Here is a 15,177-nt window from a genome sequence, read left to right on the forward strand (position 1 = left end):
CTCCTTAATTGCCTGGAGTTTTTTGTGTAAGGTTGAGGGCTTGTTTATTTTCTTACTTTGCTATGAGACGGTTTCCTAGTCAAGTCCAAGGCTACCCCTGTAAAGCCTCCAAGGTCATTTGAAGAATAGAATATCCTCTTCTTCATGGAGTCTTTATAAAATAACAGAATTAGAATTCTGGTGTTATAAGTCTCCTACACCATAAATAGATTAAGGACATGCATTGGCTTGCTTTGAGTGAGGCAAAGCACTGACATAATGAATGCCTCCAAGTTCATAGTCTGACTAAGCATTTCTGCCTGTGTGTTTCAGATCACTACAAACAAGCTGAATAGCCTGATATCTATGACTAGATGAACCTGCTAGAAACTTTTGGAGACAAGTATCAATTAAATGTAAAAATCAAAATGAAGTGCTGTATGATTCAACATTGGTAGCCTGTGATCTATTAAAATTTTATTGCTCAGAATTTTGGCATAAATATGGCTACATATACCAACCTTCTTTGAGAAACTGTATCTGAGCAGCAGATAATTTTTCACCAATATATAATATAGATACAAAGTATTCTGTAAGGGCTACTACTTAAGATTTACAGAGGCTCCAAACAAGATAGTAGTACCAAATCTCAATAGCTCCCGAAAAAGTATTTTGTAGGTAAGGTCAAAGTTACCTTGAATGACAGAAGCACAATGAAGGGATAAGGAAAGACCAGCACCACCAAATGATAAAATTTAACTTTAGAAATCAACAACAGTTAGTGCTTCTTAATGTGGTGCCTGAGAAAACTTCAGCCTCCATTGTCAAATATTTCTACTATAGCTAATATTGAATTTAACATAGAGAACAGGAGACAAGCATAATTTAGAATATGCATATACAGTGTGTTCTACAAAATAACTGGTTCACACTCTACACAAATATCCATCTGATAAAATGCAAAGAGAAATTTAGAAGTGGCTTTATGTAATGGAATGCATGACATGCTATGCATAGGATTAGAGGCAGTGTGACAACTACTGCCTCTTTAGCTACAAAAAGAACTTTTTTAGGACAGTTGGTGAAAGGGTAATAAGCTGTGTGGCTTCTTTTAATCTTATTTCTCTTTTTAATTATTTCATTTATTTATGATTTGTGCATATATTCTATATACAAGTACACAAATAGAAGATAACAAAAAGCAAATATGCAAAATGTGATCCTGTTGGAAGAGAGTAGGACTATCCAAAAATTCTTGAATTGCCTCTTATACTAAATAATACTTAAAATATATATACATAAAGCACTTTCAAATTTTTATTACATTCATACATTCTTTTACTTATTTACTAGCTTGTTTATTTATTGATTTGTATGTATGTTCATGTGCTTAGGTGGCATGGTGAATTGTGGAGGACAGAAGACAGTTAGTTCTCTCTTTCAATTATGTTACCCCCAGAGATTGAATGGAGGTCCATCAGTCTTAGTGACAAGCACCCTTATTTTCTTAGCAATCTCTCTGGTACTTAAAATTAGATCTTTAAATTAATTACACAGTTAAAACATAGTCATAAAGCACAGAAAAATAAATGTGTGTTTTTCACAAATATAATAAAATAGATGTAATTAAATTTTAATAAAATGAATTGATGTGACCTAAGTATCTTACTATTTCATCAAGTTGTTTTATTAAAGTTTTCCTCATTGAAAATGTGAATCCATCATGCTATACTGCATTGTGCCATTAATGCATATAGATAAATGTTTTCTCAATTTATGTAAGTAGGTCAGAAGTTCTTGCCAACTTCCTCTTCTAACCATACCTACCTATGTAAACAGAGACTGGACTTTGGCAACTCAGCTTTTATCTTGGGTATTTTTTTTCTCAAGATGAACAACTTGGAGGAGGGTTCTGAACCATTGTGAAGAGTGCTTGTCCGTGTAAAAAGTGAGTTCAAAAATATCATGTGCCTAATGAAGTCAGTATTCAGGATAAATAACCAAATGCAAATATTATGTTAAGCATGATTTCTGGAAAATGATATACATTTCATAAATTTTAGGAATAGCTGATATGCATAAAACTTTAAAGAAAATATCAAAAATCTACTCAAAATATGTTAGAAAATGTTTCTTTAAAAACTGAAATTTTTTCTATAAAAAAGTCTTTCAAATAATTTGCTAAATCTATCACTATCATGAATCTTTTCATGAATGATAAGAGTTTTCACTTAATAACTCTTAAAGTAAAGTGCAGCCTTCGCATCTGAGAGTGGTGGCATCCAAATGATGAATAGGTACACTAATTCTATATTTTTACCCATTTTATGGGCTCTATTTTGACTATTTTATCTATTACTTTTATTATACAAAATTAAGGTAATCAAATTCTACATAAAATGTAAATGAAATATTGGCAAGATGCTAATGGTATTTAAATATTTAACTGGTATAAAAACAAATCAACATAAAAATAAAGCAAAATCCAGCAATATGACTACAAATAGAGAAAAATGAGTGCAATCCATAAAGATCTCAGACACTAACCCATTACTTCTTATCCATTGGTGTCTTACTATATGTGCATTATCCCTGTCAGGTATAATGATAAATAAGTTATTAAAAAGGTTATATTATACCATTGAATTTTATTAACAGTTTAACCACTTAGTTCATTTGTATTTTTAAGAGGTGTTTTTAAAATAAGGGAAAGTAACATCACAATATAGAAGATATGACTCATAAGGAGACATCACAATCAGATGACTTCATTCATTATTATCACTTATTTATGTCCTGAAATAATTTTTTCTTCTCCAGAGCTTCTTCATAGCATTTCTTATCTCTGAGTTTCTCAGAGTATATATTAAGGGGTTCATCATTGGGGTAATGACTGTGTAAAACACACTCAACAATTTGTCAATGGGGAAAGTTCTAGCAGGTCGTGCATACATGAAAATACAGGGAACAAAGAATGAAACAACTACAGTGATGTGGGAGCCACATGTAGAGAGAGCTTTCCACCTCCCTTCCTGATTAAAGTTCTTTAGAGAGTGTAGAATGACACCATAAGAGATTAGTAAGAGTAGAAACACAACAGTGCAGATCAGTCCTCCATTGGCCATCACTAAGAGGCCAATGACATAGGTATCAATACAAACAAGTTTCAGTAAGGGGTACATGTCACACATAAAATGATCAATGATATTAGGACCACAGAATGGTAATTCATAAATAGTACTGAGCTGAATTACTGAGTGCAAAAATCCTCCAATCCAAGATAATATCAACAACACAACACAAACCCATTGCTTCATGATAGTTGAATAATGCAAGGGCTTACAGATAGCCACATAGCGATCATAGGCCATCACCAGCAGAAGAAAAACTTCTGAACCACCAAAAAAATGTTCTGTGAAGAGCTGAATCATACAAAATCTAAAGGATATTGTATTTTGACCAAAGAACAAATCTAAAATCAATTTGGGAGAAATGGCTGATGAATAAATAATATCCACAAATGACAAGCTAGCAAGAAAGAAATACATTGGTGAGCCCAGGCTGTTACTGATAGTTACAGTCATAACAATGAGAAGGTTTCCCAACATGGTCAAAATATAAGAAAGAAAGAAAAGAACAAAAAGTCCTTTCTGCACCTTTGGATTCTCTGAGAGGCCTAAGAGGACAAAGTAGGTTACATTGTTCCTTGGTTCCATTTAATCTTTCATTGGTTCTGATTTCAGATGATAAAAGATATTACCTAAAACACAAAGAAAATATGCTTAGAATATTATAATATTAGTGCCTCCTTATCCATCTGTTTAAATATAAAGATAGAGGGGAGGGGGAGAACAGAGGCAGAGGTAAACACAAGCTACATTAGCATCATTGTAAACATTTATTTATGCTCTGCCATAGATTCACAGTTTTGAGATTTCTAAATCCACCAGAATCTAAAAAAGCTTCTCAGAGAAAGCAAGCTTACATGAGTTTAAAAAAAGAGTAGGGAGCAACAGAGAACAATAGGAGAATCTATGAATAGGTTCACCTTAGGTTAAGTCAGAAAAATAGTTTCCCACCTAGGGGAGTTATATATTCAAAGTGTCATGAACTACAAGTATAAGACAATAAAATTTCTGTGGTTGTTACTAGTTTGCTGCTATAAGAGAATGGATGTATTCCTTCCAGTTCTGAATAATATGTTCATTTTTATTTGAGACCTCAGCCACAATACTGTAACATCCATGGTTCTGAGAAAATATTGTTCAGGGTGTGTGTGTGTGTGTTGTGCATTCTGCAGCTCTCAACTTTCATTTCTAAACTTTTAGCCACAATCACCTTTCTATGTCCATACTTCTACAAGTAAGCAGTCTCTTTTTCCAAGAGTTCCAGGGTATTTTGTTTTGTTTTGCTTTGCTTTGTTTTGTTTTAATCATGAGTCTTAACACTCTTCCACCATCTAACAATGACCCAATTTGTAAAGCTACATTTGCAGCTTTAAATATTTTTGCAGCAACACAGTTTTTTCTTCAACTCTAAACATGTTAAATTTTATTTTGTATGTCACTTTTATATACAAATTTTCAAATGCAATATACTTCCATATATGTAAAACTCAGAAACATCTAAATTAATACTGTATAAATTAATACTGTATAAATACTGTTAGTTAGTTGTTAAAATTTTATTAAGGGCCTAGGATTATAGTTTTAATTAAATAATATAGAATTAGGTAGTAGACTCAGCAGTTTAGAACATTCACCATTCTTCCCAAGGACTCAAGTTATCTCACATCAAACACAGGCATACAAATTCATAAAATTCGAGTAATATGGCATTATAATTATGAAGAGAAATTTGACAAAATCTTGGGAATATGCTATTCTGATAATTTTGTGTTTAGAAATATTTACTTTATAGCATTTCATTAAACTTTTCATTCTTTCTATGTTATTAGTAAATGTTAAAACTACATTATACTATAGAAAAATGAAGACAAAACACACTCAAAGATCAACACCTTTACATGGACTAATGATTGTTTTTCTTTTTCCTGTATTTTGTAGAAGTTTTTCTTTACCCAGCATCAGTATTATATTGCCATATTTGCTAAGCTTCAGTAAGATGTGGTCAGCACTAGACTTCTTGCATGTTACATTCAGGAGCCAGTTATTTTTAACTCTATTAAAGAGCCTAGAGCTGTTTGAGCGGAAACCAGGATTATCCATCCCTGCTGTTCACTGTAAATGCATTAAGTGACTGAAACTAGAATATGAGATAAATTTATCTCTGAAACATGGTAAACTTTTAATACTTAAATTGATTAATTTATATTGGCTTGTGAATAAGAAAACTTTTGTGATTAAAGTATGTATTTTTCTTATGAGTAGCTGTCATCAAGTGCAAATAATGTATTTAAAATGCTAAGAATTGAAATGTAGCTAATGTGTAGCAATTAATTTTTGTGCGTCATTTTGTGTTTACTGGAAAATACAAGAAAAAAGAGCAAGTCATCATTCTCTGACAAGAGTTTCTGTTAAAAAGAAAAAAAAATTTACAGAAACACAATCTTGGATTTGTTAAGTTCTGTGTGCTAAAAATTTTAAATCAAGTAAAGACAGTGATAGAGACTTCAGCAAACCATTAGGAAACAATCTGATCCAGTCCTCTCCTTGGTGTATTCACAAAAACTTTGCATTCATATAGTACCTGTACCAAAATTTCTTACTTTTTGGGTAACTCTTATGTAGCCTGGATTGATCTCAAACTTGCTATCTGTCTGAAATGGAGTTGAACTCTAGATCTTCCTACATCTACCTCTCAAGTTCTAGAATCTTAACAGTGGGCCAACACACTTATCCAAACTTCCCTTTATAACAAAGACATCAAATCATAAAGAAATGTTACCTTCCATTAAAAAATTAGGCTTGATTATTTATATTAACACTATCACAAAATAAAGTCACTTTCTGAACTTCTATAGGTTGCTATATTAGCATTTTAGGTGGAGAAATATTTGGCTCGACTGAACCAGTCTAAAAAATGAATGAATGAATGAAAAAAAGACCTCAAAGTATAAATATAAGGAATGGATAATAACAAAACTGTGATGTTTTTGGGATACAATGTGCTGTGACCCAAACTAACATAATCTCACATGTCTAACAAGGTCACTGAGAAGTCCATTTAGTGTCTAAGGTATCTCTACTTTTCCCAACCTAAATAAATGTGTAAAGTACTCCAAAGTAGCATATCTCACTGTTCTCTCTACTGATGTCTGTATTTCTAATTATATATCCATTGAATATTTGCAAAAGGAAATTTGAAATTGCTGAGATTTATTCATTCCCTCCATGTGTTCTCTACTGAAGTAATATTGCTCTGTCTGGTATATGTCAATACAAATTCTGTAACTATCCTCCTCTTTTTTGTTACTTTCACATTACTTATTCATCAGTTTAAGAAATCCTATAGACTCTCATCGTTCATTTATTCTTTTCTATAGACTAATTTCAGAGACTAGAAGCATGTCACACAATCTAAAAAAAATTGGTAAATACTATACAATATTTAATTCACACAAATGTCTATAATTATTACATGCTGAGGATCAAGATAGACTTTCAGACATTACAAAGTCAATATCTTACATTTATACTCAAGGTTTATACCAGACACTCATATCTATGGACAGGAGCTTTCTTATCGACTGAGAAATCACTTTTAACATGAGTCTTCTACTTTATACATTGCAACTATAACTTTAAGGATATAAAATAAGTCCTAACAATTTCCTTTGGTTTTCTAAAACTATATTCATTACATACCACATTTAACTTGCCAGTAACTATATGGGTGCAGAAGTTTTCTCAGCATACTAATGGTAATAAACTTGATTGATATCATTGTCTAACTAAAAGTGTATTCAGTTATAAAGTCTGACCTGCACTACTAATAACTAAAGCCTTACCTTTTGAGAGCTACTTTACCCTTTGAAGAAATTTTACATCATACTGAAATATTTTCTTCCATCCAGTATGCACATAGAAGTCAGAAAAGATAAGTAGGTTCTTAAAGATATTTTTGAAACAATGTGGCCTGTGTTCTGGGCTTCTAAATATTTCACAAATTCATTGTCTTCATTGTGGAACTACTTCAATGAAGCTATATAATGCAAATGAAAATTAAAATATTTATATTATAATAACAACAGACATTCAACTAAGCCTTTGTGTTCACAAAATAAAATATCATCAAATCTTCATTACAAGAATATTTTTCTCTCTTAACATATTTCTAGTAACTTCGGTAAAGAATTCCCCTCCAGAGGTTTAACCTACCTCTTCTTCTGTGTTGATATTAAATAAATGCATACACTTGAAACTTGGAGAAATAATTCTTTTGATTTCTTTAAAGCATGAATTATCTCAAAAAATTATTTCTCAGCAACTGTGACCGTTACAAAGAGTGCTGCACATTCTGTCTGGCACGAGCAAAGATCACTGGATGGCTTTATGTATGTCAACTACACTCATTGACATGCATCTGGAGTATGTCCAAGAAAAACTCTTAATGAAATTCTCTGTGAGTTCAAGTATTATAACAAAAAAGATAAAATGTGATTAAGGTCATTACAAAAAGACATTTTAAGCTGGAATTCACAGGTGAGATGAGAATCACCTTTTTAGACAGCTCCAGCATTGTAAAAGGCTTAGTATACATCTCAGTAGAGCATTAGACAAGCCAATGCAATGCCTAATTAATTTTTCAGCGTGGAAGAAAGAAAGAAAGAAAGAAAGAAAGGAAGGAAGGAAGGAAGGAAGGAAGGAAGGAAGGAAGGAAGGAAGAAAGAAAGAAAGAAAGAAAGAAAGAAAGAAAGAAAGAAAGAAAGAAAGAAAGAAAAGCAGTAAGAAGTGATAAATTAGAATGGAGAAAGACGAGGAAGCAAGTGGAAGGAAAAATGTTAGAGGGGGAAAGATAGAAAAAAAATAAGAGAAATGCTTCAAGATTCTTGGAGTATTTGTTGTTTTTTACATTTTTAATTGGTTTACAAACTAGCAAGTTTCCTGATGATGTTTCCATATAAGTTTTAGTCACTTTTAGCTTTCCTCAGACTCTTTTCTCTTCATATCTCTGCTCCCGACCCCTGAGCCTTGTTGCCATTTTCCCCTTTGACTTTCATATCACATGAATTCCTTCACCTTCCCTAATCACTCCATTGCTGAAGACTGTTTATCTGCCCTCTCCTGGCCCCTTGCTAGTTTCCTGGAATCAGCTCTTGCTCACTCCCATGTATTCACATATATAGACATCAGAAGCTAAGACATGCATACGAGAGGAAATACCTGGTGCTTGTCTTTCAGAGACTAAGTCACATCATTGTGTGCTCCAGTTCAATCCATATTTCTGAAAGTTGCATAATTTCATTTTTGTGTGTTTAAATATAACTTTATTTTATGTATGTATCATGTTTTCAGTATCTATTCATCCACTGACAAACATTTGATCTGCTTCCATTTCTTTGCTAGCTTTAAAAAAATATTTAAAGAAAGTAAATATCAACAGATATAATCATTTTAGGACAGTTCTCAACCTGTGAGTTGTAACCCCTTTGAGGAGTCAAATGACCCTTTCACAAGGGTGATCTAAGAACATCAGAACTATCAAATAGTTATGTGATGATTCATAACAGTAGCAAAATTATAATTAATAAATAGCAATATTTATTGTTGGAATGTGACCAAAGCATGAAGAACTATATTAAAAGATTACACTAGGAAGAAAGCTGAGAAACACTGTCTAAGGAGAAATTAAACTTCTTGGCACAAAAGACATTCATTGTATTGAAACTACTTTGTATGATCTTATCTATGATAGTAAAATTGTATCATGATACATTTTCCCAAGGCCACAAAAGTATACCACCACAAGTGAGTGCCAATGTAAGCTATGAACCATGAATGAAGATAATGTTATTATGAACTAATCAACTGTTTAAAGCCTAACCATTGTGATAGGGGATAGTGACATTGGGTACTATGGTTTGAATGTCCAATTAATTTTATGTGTTAAAAACTGTGACACACTTGAGAGATAAGAGTGTTACAAATCAATGGATGAATAAATGCTCTAAAACCTATAATTGAATTGTGAATGAGTTCCTAATAAAAGCAAGAAACAATACATAACAAGTCACTATGGTAGTACAACATTTTGTGGATGAACACCTTACATCATACCAGATACACAGAGTGTACAAATTTTTGTTGCTGTTGTTTGGCTTTTTGTTGTTTTACTTTGGTTTTACCTTCTTAAAAATGCAAGTGACTTGGGAGGTGTTTGGGTTGGGTTTTACTTGTATCAATAGAGCTGAGTTGTCCTCAAATCAGAAAAACAACATCCCTTCAGATTCAAGTTTGTGGGTACACATTTATGGTCTCAGCACTGGCAACACATTCTCCAGAAAGCCTACTCTACCATATGTCCCTCAGCAAGTTATTCCTGGGAGGTCAACTTCACTCTGTGATTCTAACCCTCCTAATATCTTTGTATGCAAATAATATACATCATAAACAACTCCTATGTAAAATGCTACATATTATCTTGTGTTATTAAATATTAACCTTGGCTGGTAAACAAAACATCTTAATGCATCCATTTTAATTTATTAGCAATAATCAAAACAGGCTAATGTTGTAATCTATAAAATTATTTCTTTTTGAAACAAATTCATTCTTGAGTGTCAAATGGATGGTCATTTATTTAGTAAGTATCTGTGCTATACCAAGTCTAGGTGTTAGAAAACTTGTAGTTTATGGAACAGACAGTGCCTCCACTTTTACAGAACTTATAAATCAAATAATATACTCAGTGGTTAATTGTTATTGAGAAAATTTTAAAGTTGTATGTAGTGACTTAAGTAATGAAGAATGGCTTTACATGAGTGTTCAAGGAAAATTGAGGAAGAAGGAACCTAACTACAGAATAAGTAAAGTTCAGACTATAGGCTTTTATTCCACACTTCATGCAGAATTAAGGGTTGCAATTGTCATCAGTTTTGCTATGAAAAGTGTAGCCCAATAAATTATTTAATAATACAACATTTTAATCAGCAAGTATTTTACTTCTCAAAGTGGATACATAGACATAGAGCATTTGCTTTGATACATCCAGAAAAATATACCACAAATAAAGATATGTCTGTCAGCAACAGTCCTTCAGCTACAAACTACTGAAGCTATGTCCTTGAAATATATATTTTAATAAGAATTCTGATCAACATTGGTAGTATACTAATGTCAAGCAAATTAGCAATAAATAAATCTAACAAAATATTTTTATAATCATATTTAAAGTGCATCATTTTTTCATTTTTTAAAGAGTTTGACATCCAAACAGCACACTTTAGCATATGGTATTCACACTTTTCAGGATCTTAAGAGTGATAATGTTTTCCTCTTAACCATTTGAAAGATAGATAATTTCTGTTATATGATTCATTATTTCTCAATGTACATCAACTATGGCATAGATTTTCTTCATAGCATTTTTCACCTCAGTATTTATGAGGTATAAATTAAGGGGTTTAACATAGGAGTTATTATACAGCTCCCATGTAATCAATAAAGATCAACGCTGGGTACAGATACACAAATAAGTAAGGCACAAAGCATAAGATTACCACATTATTATGAGACGCACAGGACAGGCTTTGTGCCTCCCCTCCTTGATATAAGATTTCAGAGCATCAGGGATGACTATATAAGAGATTATAAGAAGAAGAAAGTTTAACAAGCAGATAAAGCTACTGTTGGCAGCAACAGAGAGACCCAGGTTGTATGAGTCCATAGAGACAATTTTCAGCAAAGAAGTCAGGTCACACATAAAGTGGTGTATAATATTAGGATCACAAAAGGGCAGACAGACTATGAAGAGGACATAAATGATTGCATGAATAAAACCTCCAGCCTAGGCCACCCCTACCATGAAGCCACACACAAATCTGTTCATGATGATTGTATAGTTTAGTGGTTTACAGATGGTCATCACTGTGAGAAGAATAATCTCAGATGCCCCAGAAAAATGCTCAGCAAAGACTTGAGTCTTGCAGCCAGTGAAAGATAGGGTTTTCTTCACACAGAGAGAATCGGCCAGCATCTAAGGAGTCATAGATGAGGAGCAGGAGCCGTATATCTGAGACAGGAAAGAGATAAAAACATACATCGGGCATCGAGGGCTCTGCTGCTGCTGGTGGTGACCATGGTAAGCAAGTTTCCAGTCAAGGTAAAAAGATAGACAATGAAAAATATGACAAATGAAAATATCTGAAACTCCACGTTCTGAGGCAAGGCCACAAGGATAAATTCAGTGATATTATTCATCCTCTCTATGGATTGAGCTCATCTGACAGATGAATGCCTTAAGATAAATGATATACTCACATAGTTAGACTCTGCCTGCCTCCATTCTTTTTCTTTTAAAAAACACAGAAGCAAAATCATGCTGTAGTAGGAGGCCCCATACTCACACACATTTGGAAACCACTAACTGGATTTAGTGGATAATTAAAAAAATAAGTGGGACTTGTTGAGAATGATACAATGGAGACTAAGGTAAAGAGATATCATGATCAGATTTCATTGATTAATTATAAAATTCTCAAAAACAAAAAAGTTAAACAAGTACTATGTCATAACCACTATTTCAGTTTTTATGTAACACATAAACATACTTTATTTTTAAATTTTTAAATATAAAAATATATATTTTAAATCTATAAAAAGTGTTATTTTTAATGCCAATGAAAATTTAAGAATCAATCCATGATGTGGCCGTATATTAGTACATGAAGTCTATACAAAAATCCATGCATTTTTTTATTTGAAAATGTGTGATCATATGAGAGAATACTTTTTTCTAGTTTTATGCTTCATAAAAGACCCAAGAAAACTCAGAGATTCTTTCATGAGCCATCATTTTTCTTGCTTTACTTAATTTAAAAGGGGAAAAGAAAAATGGAAAAAAGAAAATATGAGGAAGAAAAGGAAGAGTACATCTTAAATTGTATTTAAAAATAAGAATGCTCGGTGAACTTAAAGCTCCAGGTGTATATTTTGGAATCCTAAATATATTATTATTAGCTACATTAAATTTTATATTTCAGTTTTAAATCTATCAGCCTAAGAACAACTATACCTAAATTTGGAATTAGTACAAAAATTAAAATTGCATTTAATTTATTATCTTGTTGTATAATTTTACAATTCTTATAGAAGCATTAATAGAAATATTTCATAAATATCTTTGTACATGTCTAAAGGATAAATGTAAAAGACTATAGTCTAATCAAGGGATGTGATCAAGATGGAAAAAAATGAAAGTCTAAAATAAGTTAATCACATTAAAAGTAGTAAGAGCATCCTTTACAATAACTTTGACTTATTTTTTATGTTACAGTTATGCATTTCTAGATTTATTTGCTAATACCATATGCAATTTCATAGACTATGCATTTCTTCTACTTCCACATTGGCTATTGTAACTAAAGGTAAAGGCCTAAAAGCTGTAAACCACTTGAAGACAGTGAAGTGATGTGTATGGAATGAAGACAGAGATAGAATAAATGAAGCAAAAAAAAAGCAGACAAAGAGAAAAAAGAAGAAAAGTAAAATTTTTAAAAAAATGAGAAAACATGAATTAGAAAATTAGGAGAGAATAAACAGTGTTATCTGAGAAAGATGCTTCTATACTTGGAGTGTGTGTGTGTGTGTGTGTGTGTGTGTGTGTGTGTGTGTATGAGTGTGTGTGTGTATGTGCATGTGCATTCGTGTGCCTTCTACCTTTTCATGGGTTCCAGGGAAAAAACTCAGGATGCCAGAGTTCCATCTTAACAAGCCAGTAGATAATATCTCAAAACCTTGTGTCCTTTAAACCCAATGTTTTATCAAATTTGCTTGATAGTTATGGCTCTTAGAATTAATACTAGAAAGAAAATCATCAAGTAAGTATCATATATTATTCTAACAGACTAGCAAGGAAAGTGTTCACTTTACACAATTCTATACAGAATTCAAAACAACAACCTTGTCATCAGTTACAGATGCAATAATACTTAAAATAAAACTTTAAGTATTCTATTTTGTTCAATATTCAATAAGAATTTGCCTCACTGAAACATTGTGTAATCAAAGTAATTGTCCTCCAAATCCCACCTTTACAAATTCCTTCCTCTATTGCCTTGTCCCCTTCTCATCAGAGAAAGAAAAGCCCATTTGGGCACCACCCTGCCCTGGGACATCTAGTCCCAGCAGGACTAAGTACATACTTTCTCACTCAGGCCTAACCAGGAAGTCCAGTTAGGGGAAAGGAATCTAATGGAGGCAACAGAGGCAGAGACAGAACCCACTTCAATTATTTGTGAACCCACATGAAGACCAAGCTTCACATCTGCCTCAAAATTGTAGTGGTGGCTTAGATCCAAGCTTTGCATGCTTTCTTATTTGTAGGTCAGCCTCTGGAGGGCCCAGATTAACTGACACTATAGATCTTCTTGTGGTGTCCTTGACCCCTCCAACCTGTTCACTCCTATCACCCCCCCCCAACTCTTTCACAAGACTCCCCATGCTCTACATGACTTTTGGCTATGGGTCTCTGCATCTGTTTCCATTAGCTGCTTGCTGAAGCCTCTCAGAGAAATGGTTATGTTATCTACATATTATAAATCATGCTTTCTATGGCCTTTTCAAACACCCTTAGTGTTATTTATCCCTCCCCTATCTATCCTTATGCATTGCCCTTTTTTCCCCTTCCCACTTAAATTTATATCCCATTTTCTCATTCATATTATTTTCATCTCTAAAGTTCCTTCTCTCCTTGTCCTGCATAAAACTTCCTGGTTTTTGTGGCAACAAATAAAGAGACCCACAATGTAAAAATTGGCCCAGAATGAGAGGCCTCAGAAAATTCAGTACTAAATTTAACATCTTCATCGAGCCTTTCCCTTTGTACTCTAAGAACAATGTAGAGGAAGAGTGATAAGATTGTTAGCCACAAGGGATAAATTATATCAAGTAAATAGTGTCTTTCAGATGCAACAGGACTGATCACTTGAACTCATAGAGTTCATGACAGTACACAGAATGATTATATAGCTGTATCTGAAAGACTGTGTGTTATTTTACTTTCTAAGTCAAAGTTACCTCACTTGATATAATATTTTTTAATTTCATATATTTACTTACAAATTTCATTATTATATTTTTTAAAGATGAAGAGAATTTTATAGTATATATGTACAATGCTTTGTTATTACCAATCCAATAGTTGAAGAAAATGTAGATTCCTTTCATTTCCTAGTTATGTAAATAAAATGGCAATGAACATGGCTAAGGAGGTATCTTTGAGACAAATCTATTGAGTCCTTTGAATATATGGCAATAAGTGGTGCAGGAGGGTCACATAGTAGATCTATTTTTAGCTTTTTGAGTATATTCCATGTTGATCTCCAGAGTGACTACAGAAGGTCACAATCCCATTAACACTTAATGACAGTTTCATTTTTCTACATACTCTCCAGCATTTTCATAAGGTTTTATTTTATTTTTTACTGAAATAGTTATTTTCTTACAGTATAGTCTGATTATAGTTTCTTCTCTCTAATCACCTTTCAGATCGTTCCCACTCCTCCCAACACCATATATTCTTTTTCTCTCAGGGAAACAAACAAGTAAATAAAAAAGACAAACAAAGAAAGATTTTCTTTAAAGAAAAGAACTAGCATACAAGAACAATTTAAAAGAAAACCACAATCAGCAAATACACAGACACTAAATAAGACACACACACACACACACACAGCACACAATCCATAAAGACAGAAATTTAGGAAATATAACATAAAAATAAAAGACAAGCAAAGTTAAATAAAATATTCCCCCAAAGCAAAATGAAAAAAAAAAAAAAAAAAAAAAACTCCAAAAGTATTATCTGGTTTATGTTTTGAGTTTCCTAAAAAAAAAAAAAAAAAAAAAAAAAAAAAAAAAAAAAAAAAAAAAAAACCTATTATTTCAATTTTGAGAAGTTGTTAACTAGAGATAACTTCTTGGTTGGGAATGGGAGTTCATGACAACTTTAGTATCTAAATTTGCTATCTGAATGCTAATTTTTTTCCAGTTTATATTTGTGCTAATCATGAGTATG

The 15,177-nt window shown here is 32.5% G+C and overlaps 1 protein-coding gene across 1 annotated transcript; it reads right to left on the bottom strand.

Moving 5' to 3' along the window:
• Positions 1 to 2,764: 2,764 nt before the first annotated feature.
• On the bottom strand, positions 2,765 to 3,695 carry LOC308431865 (olfactory receptor 4A47-like; the record flags this gene model as incomplete). The annotated part of the gene is given in 2 exon segments (XM_080931491.1): positions 2,765 to 2,788; positions 2,790 to 3,695. Coding segments are annotated over 2 exon segments (930 nt in total).
• Positions 3,696 to 15,177: the final 11,482 nt, after the last annotated feature.

The sequence above is a fragment of the Micromys minutus genome (assembly GCF_963924665.1).
Source record: "Micromys minutus genome assembly, chromosome: 17".
NCBI lineage: Eukaryota > Metazoa > Chordata > Mammalia > Rodentia > Muridae > Micromys > Micromys minutus.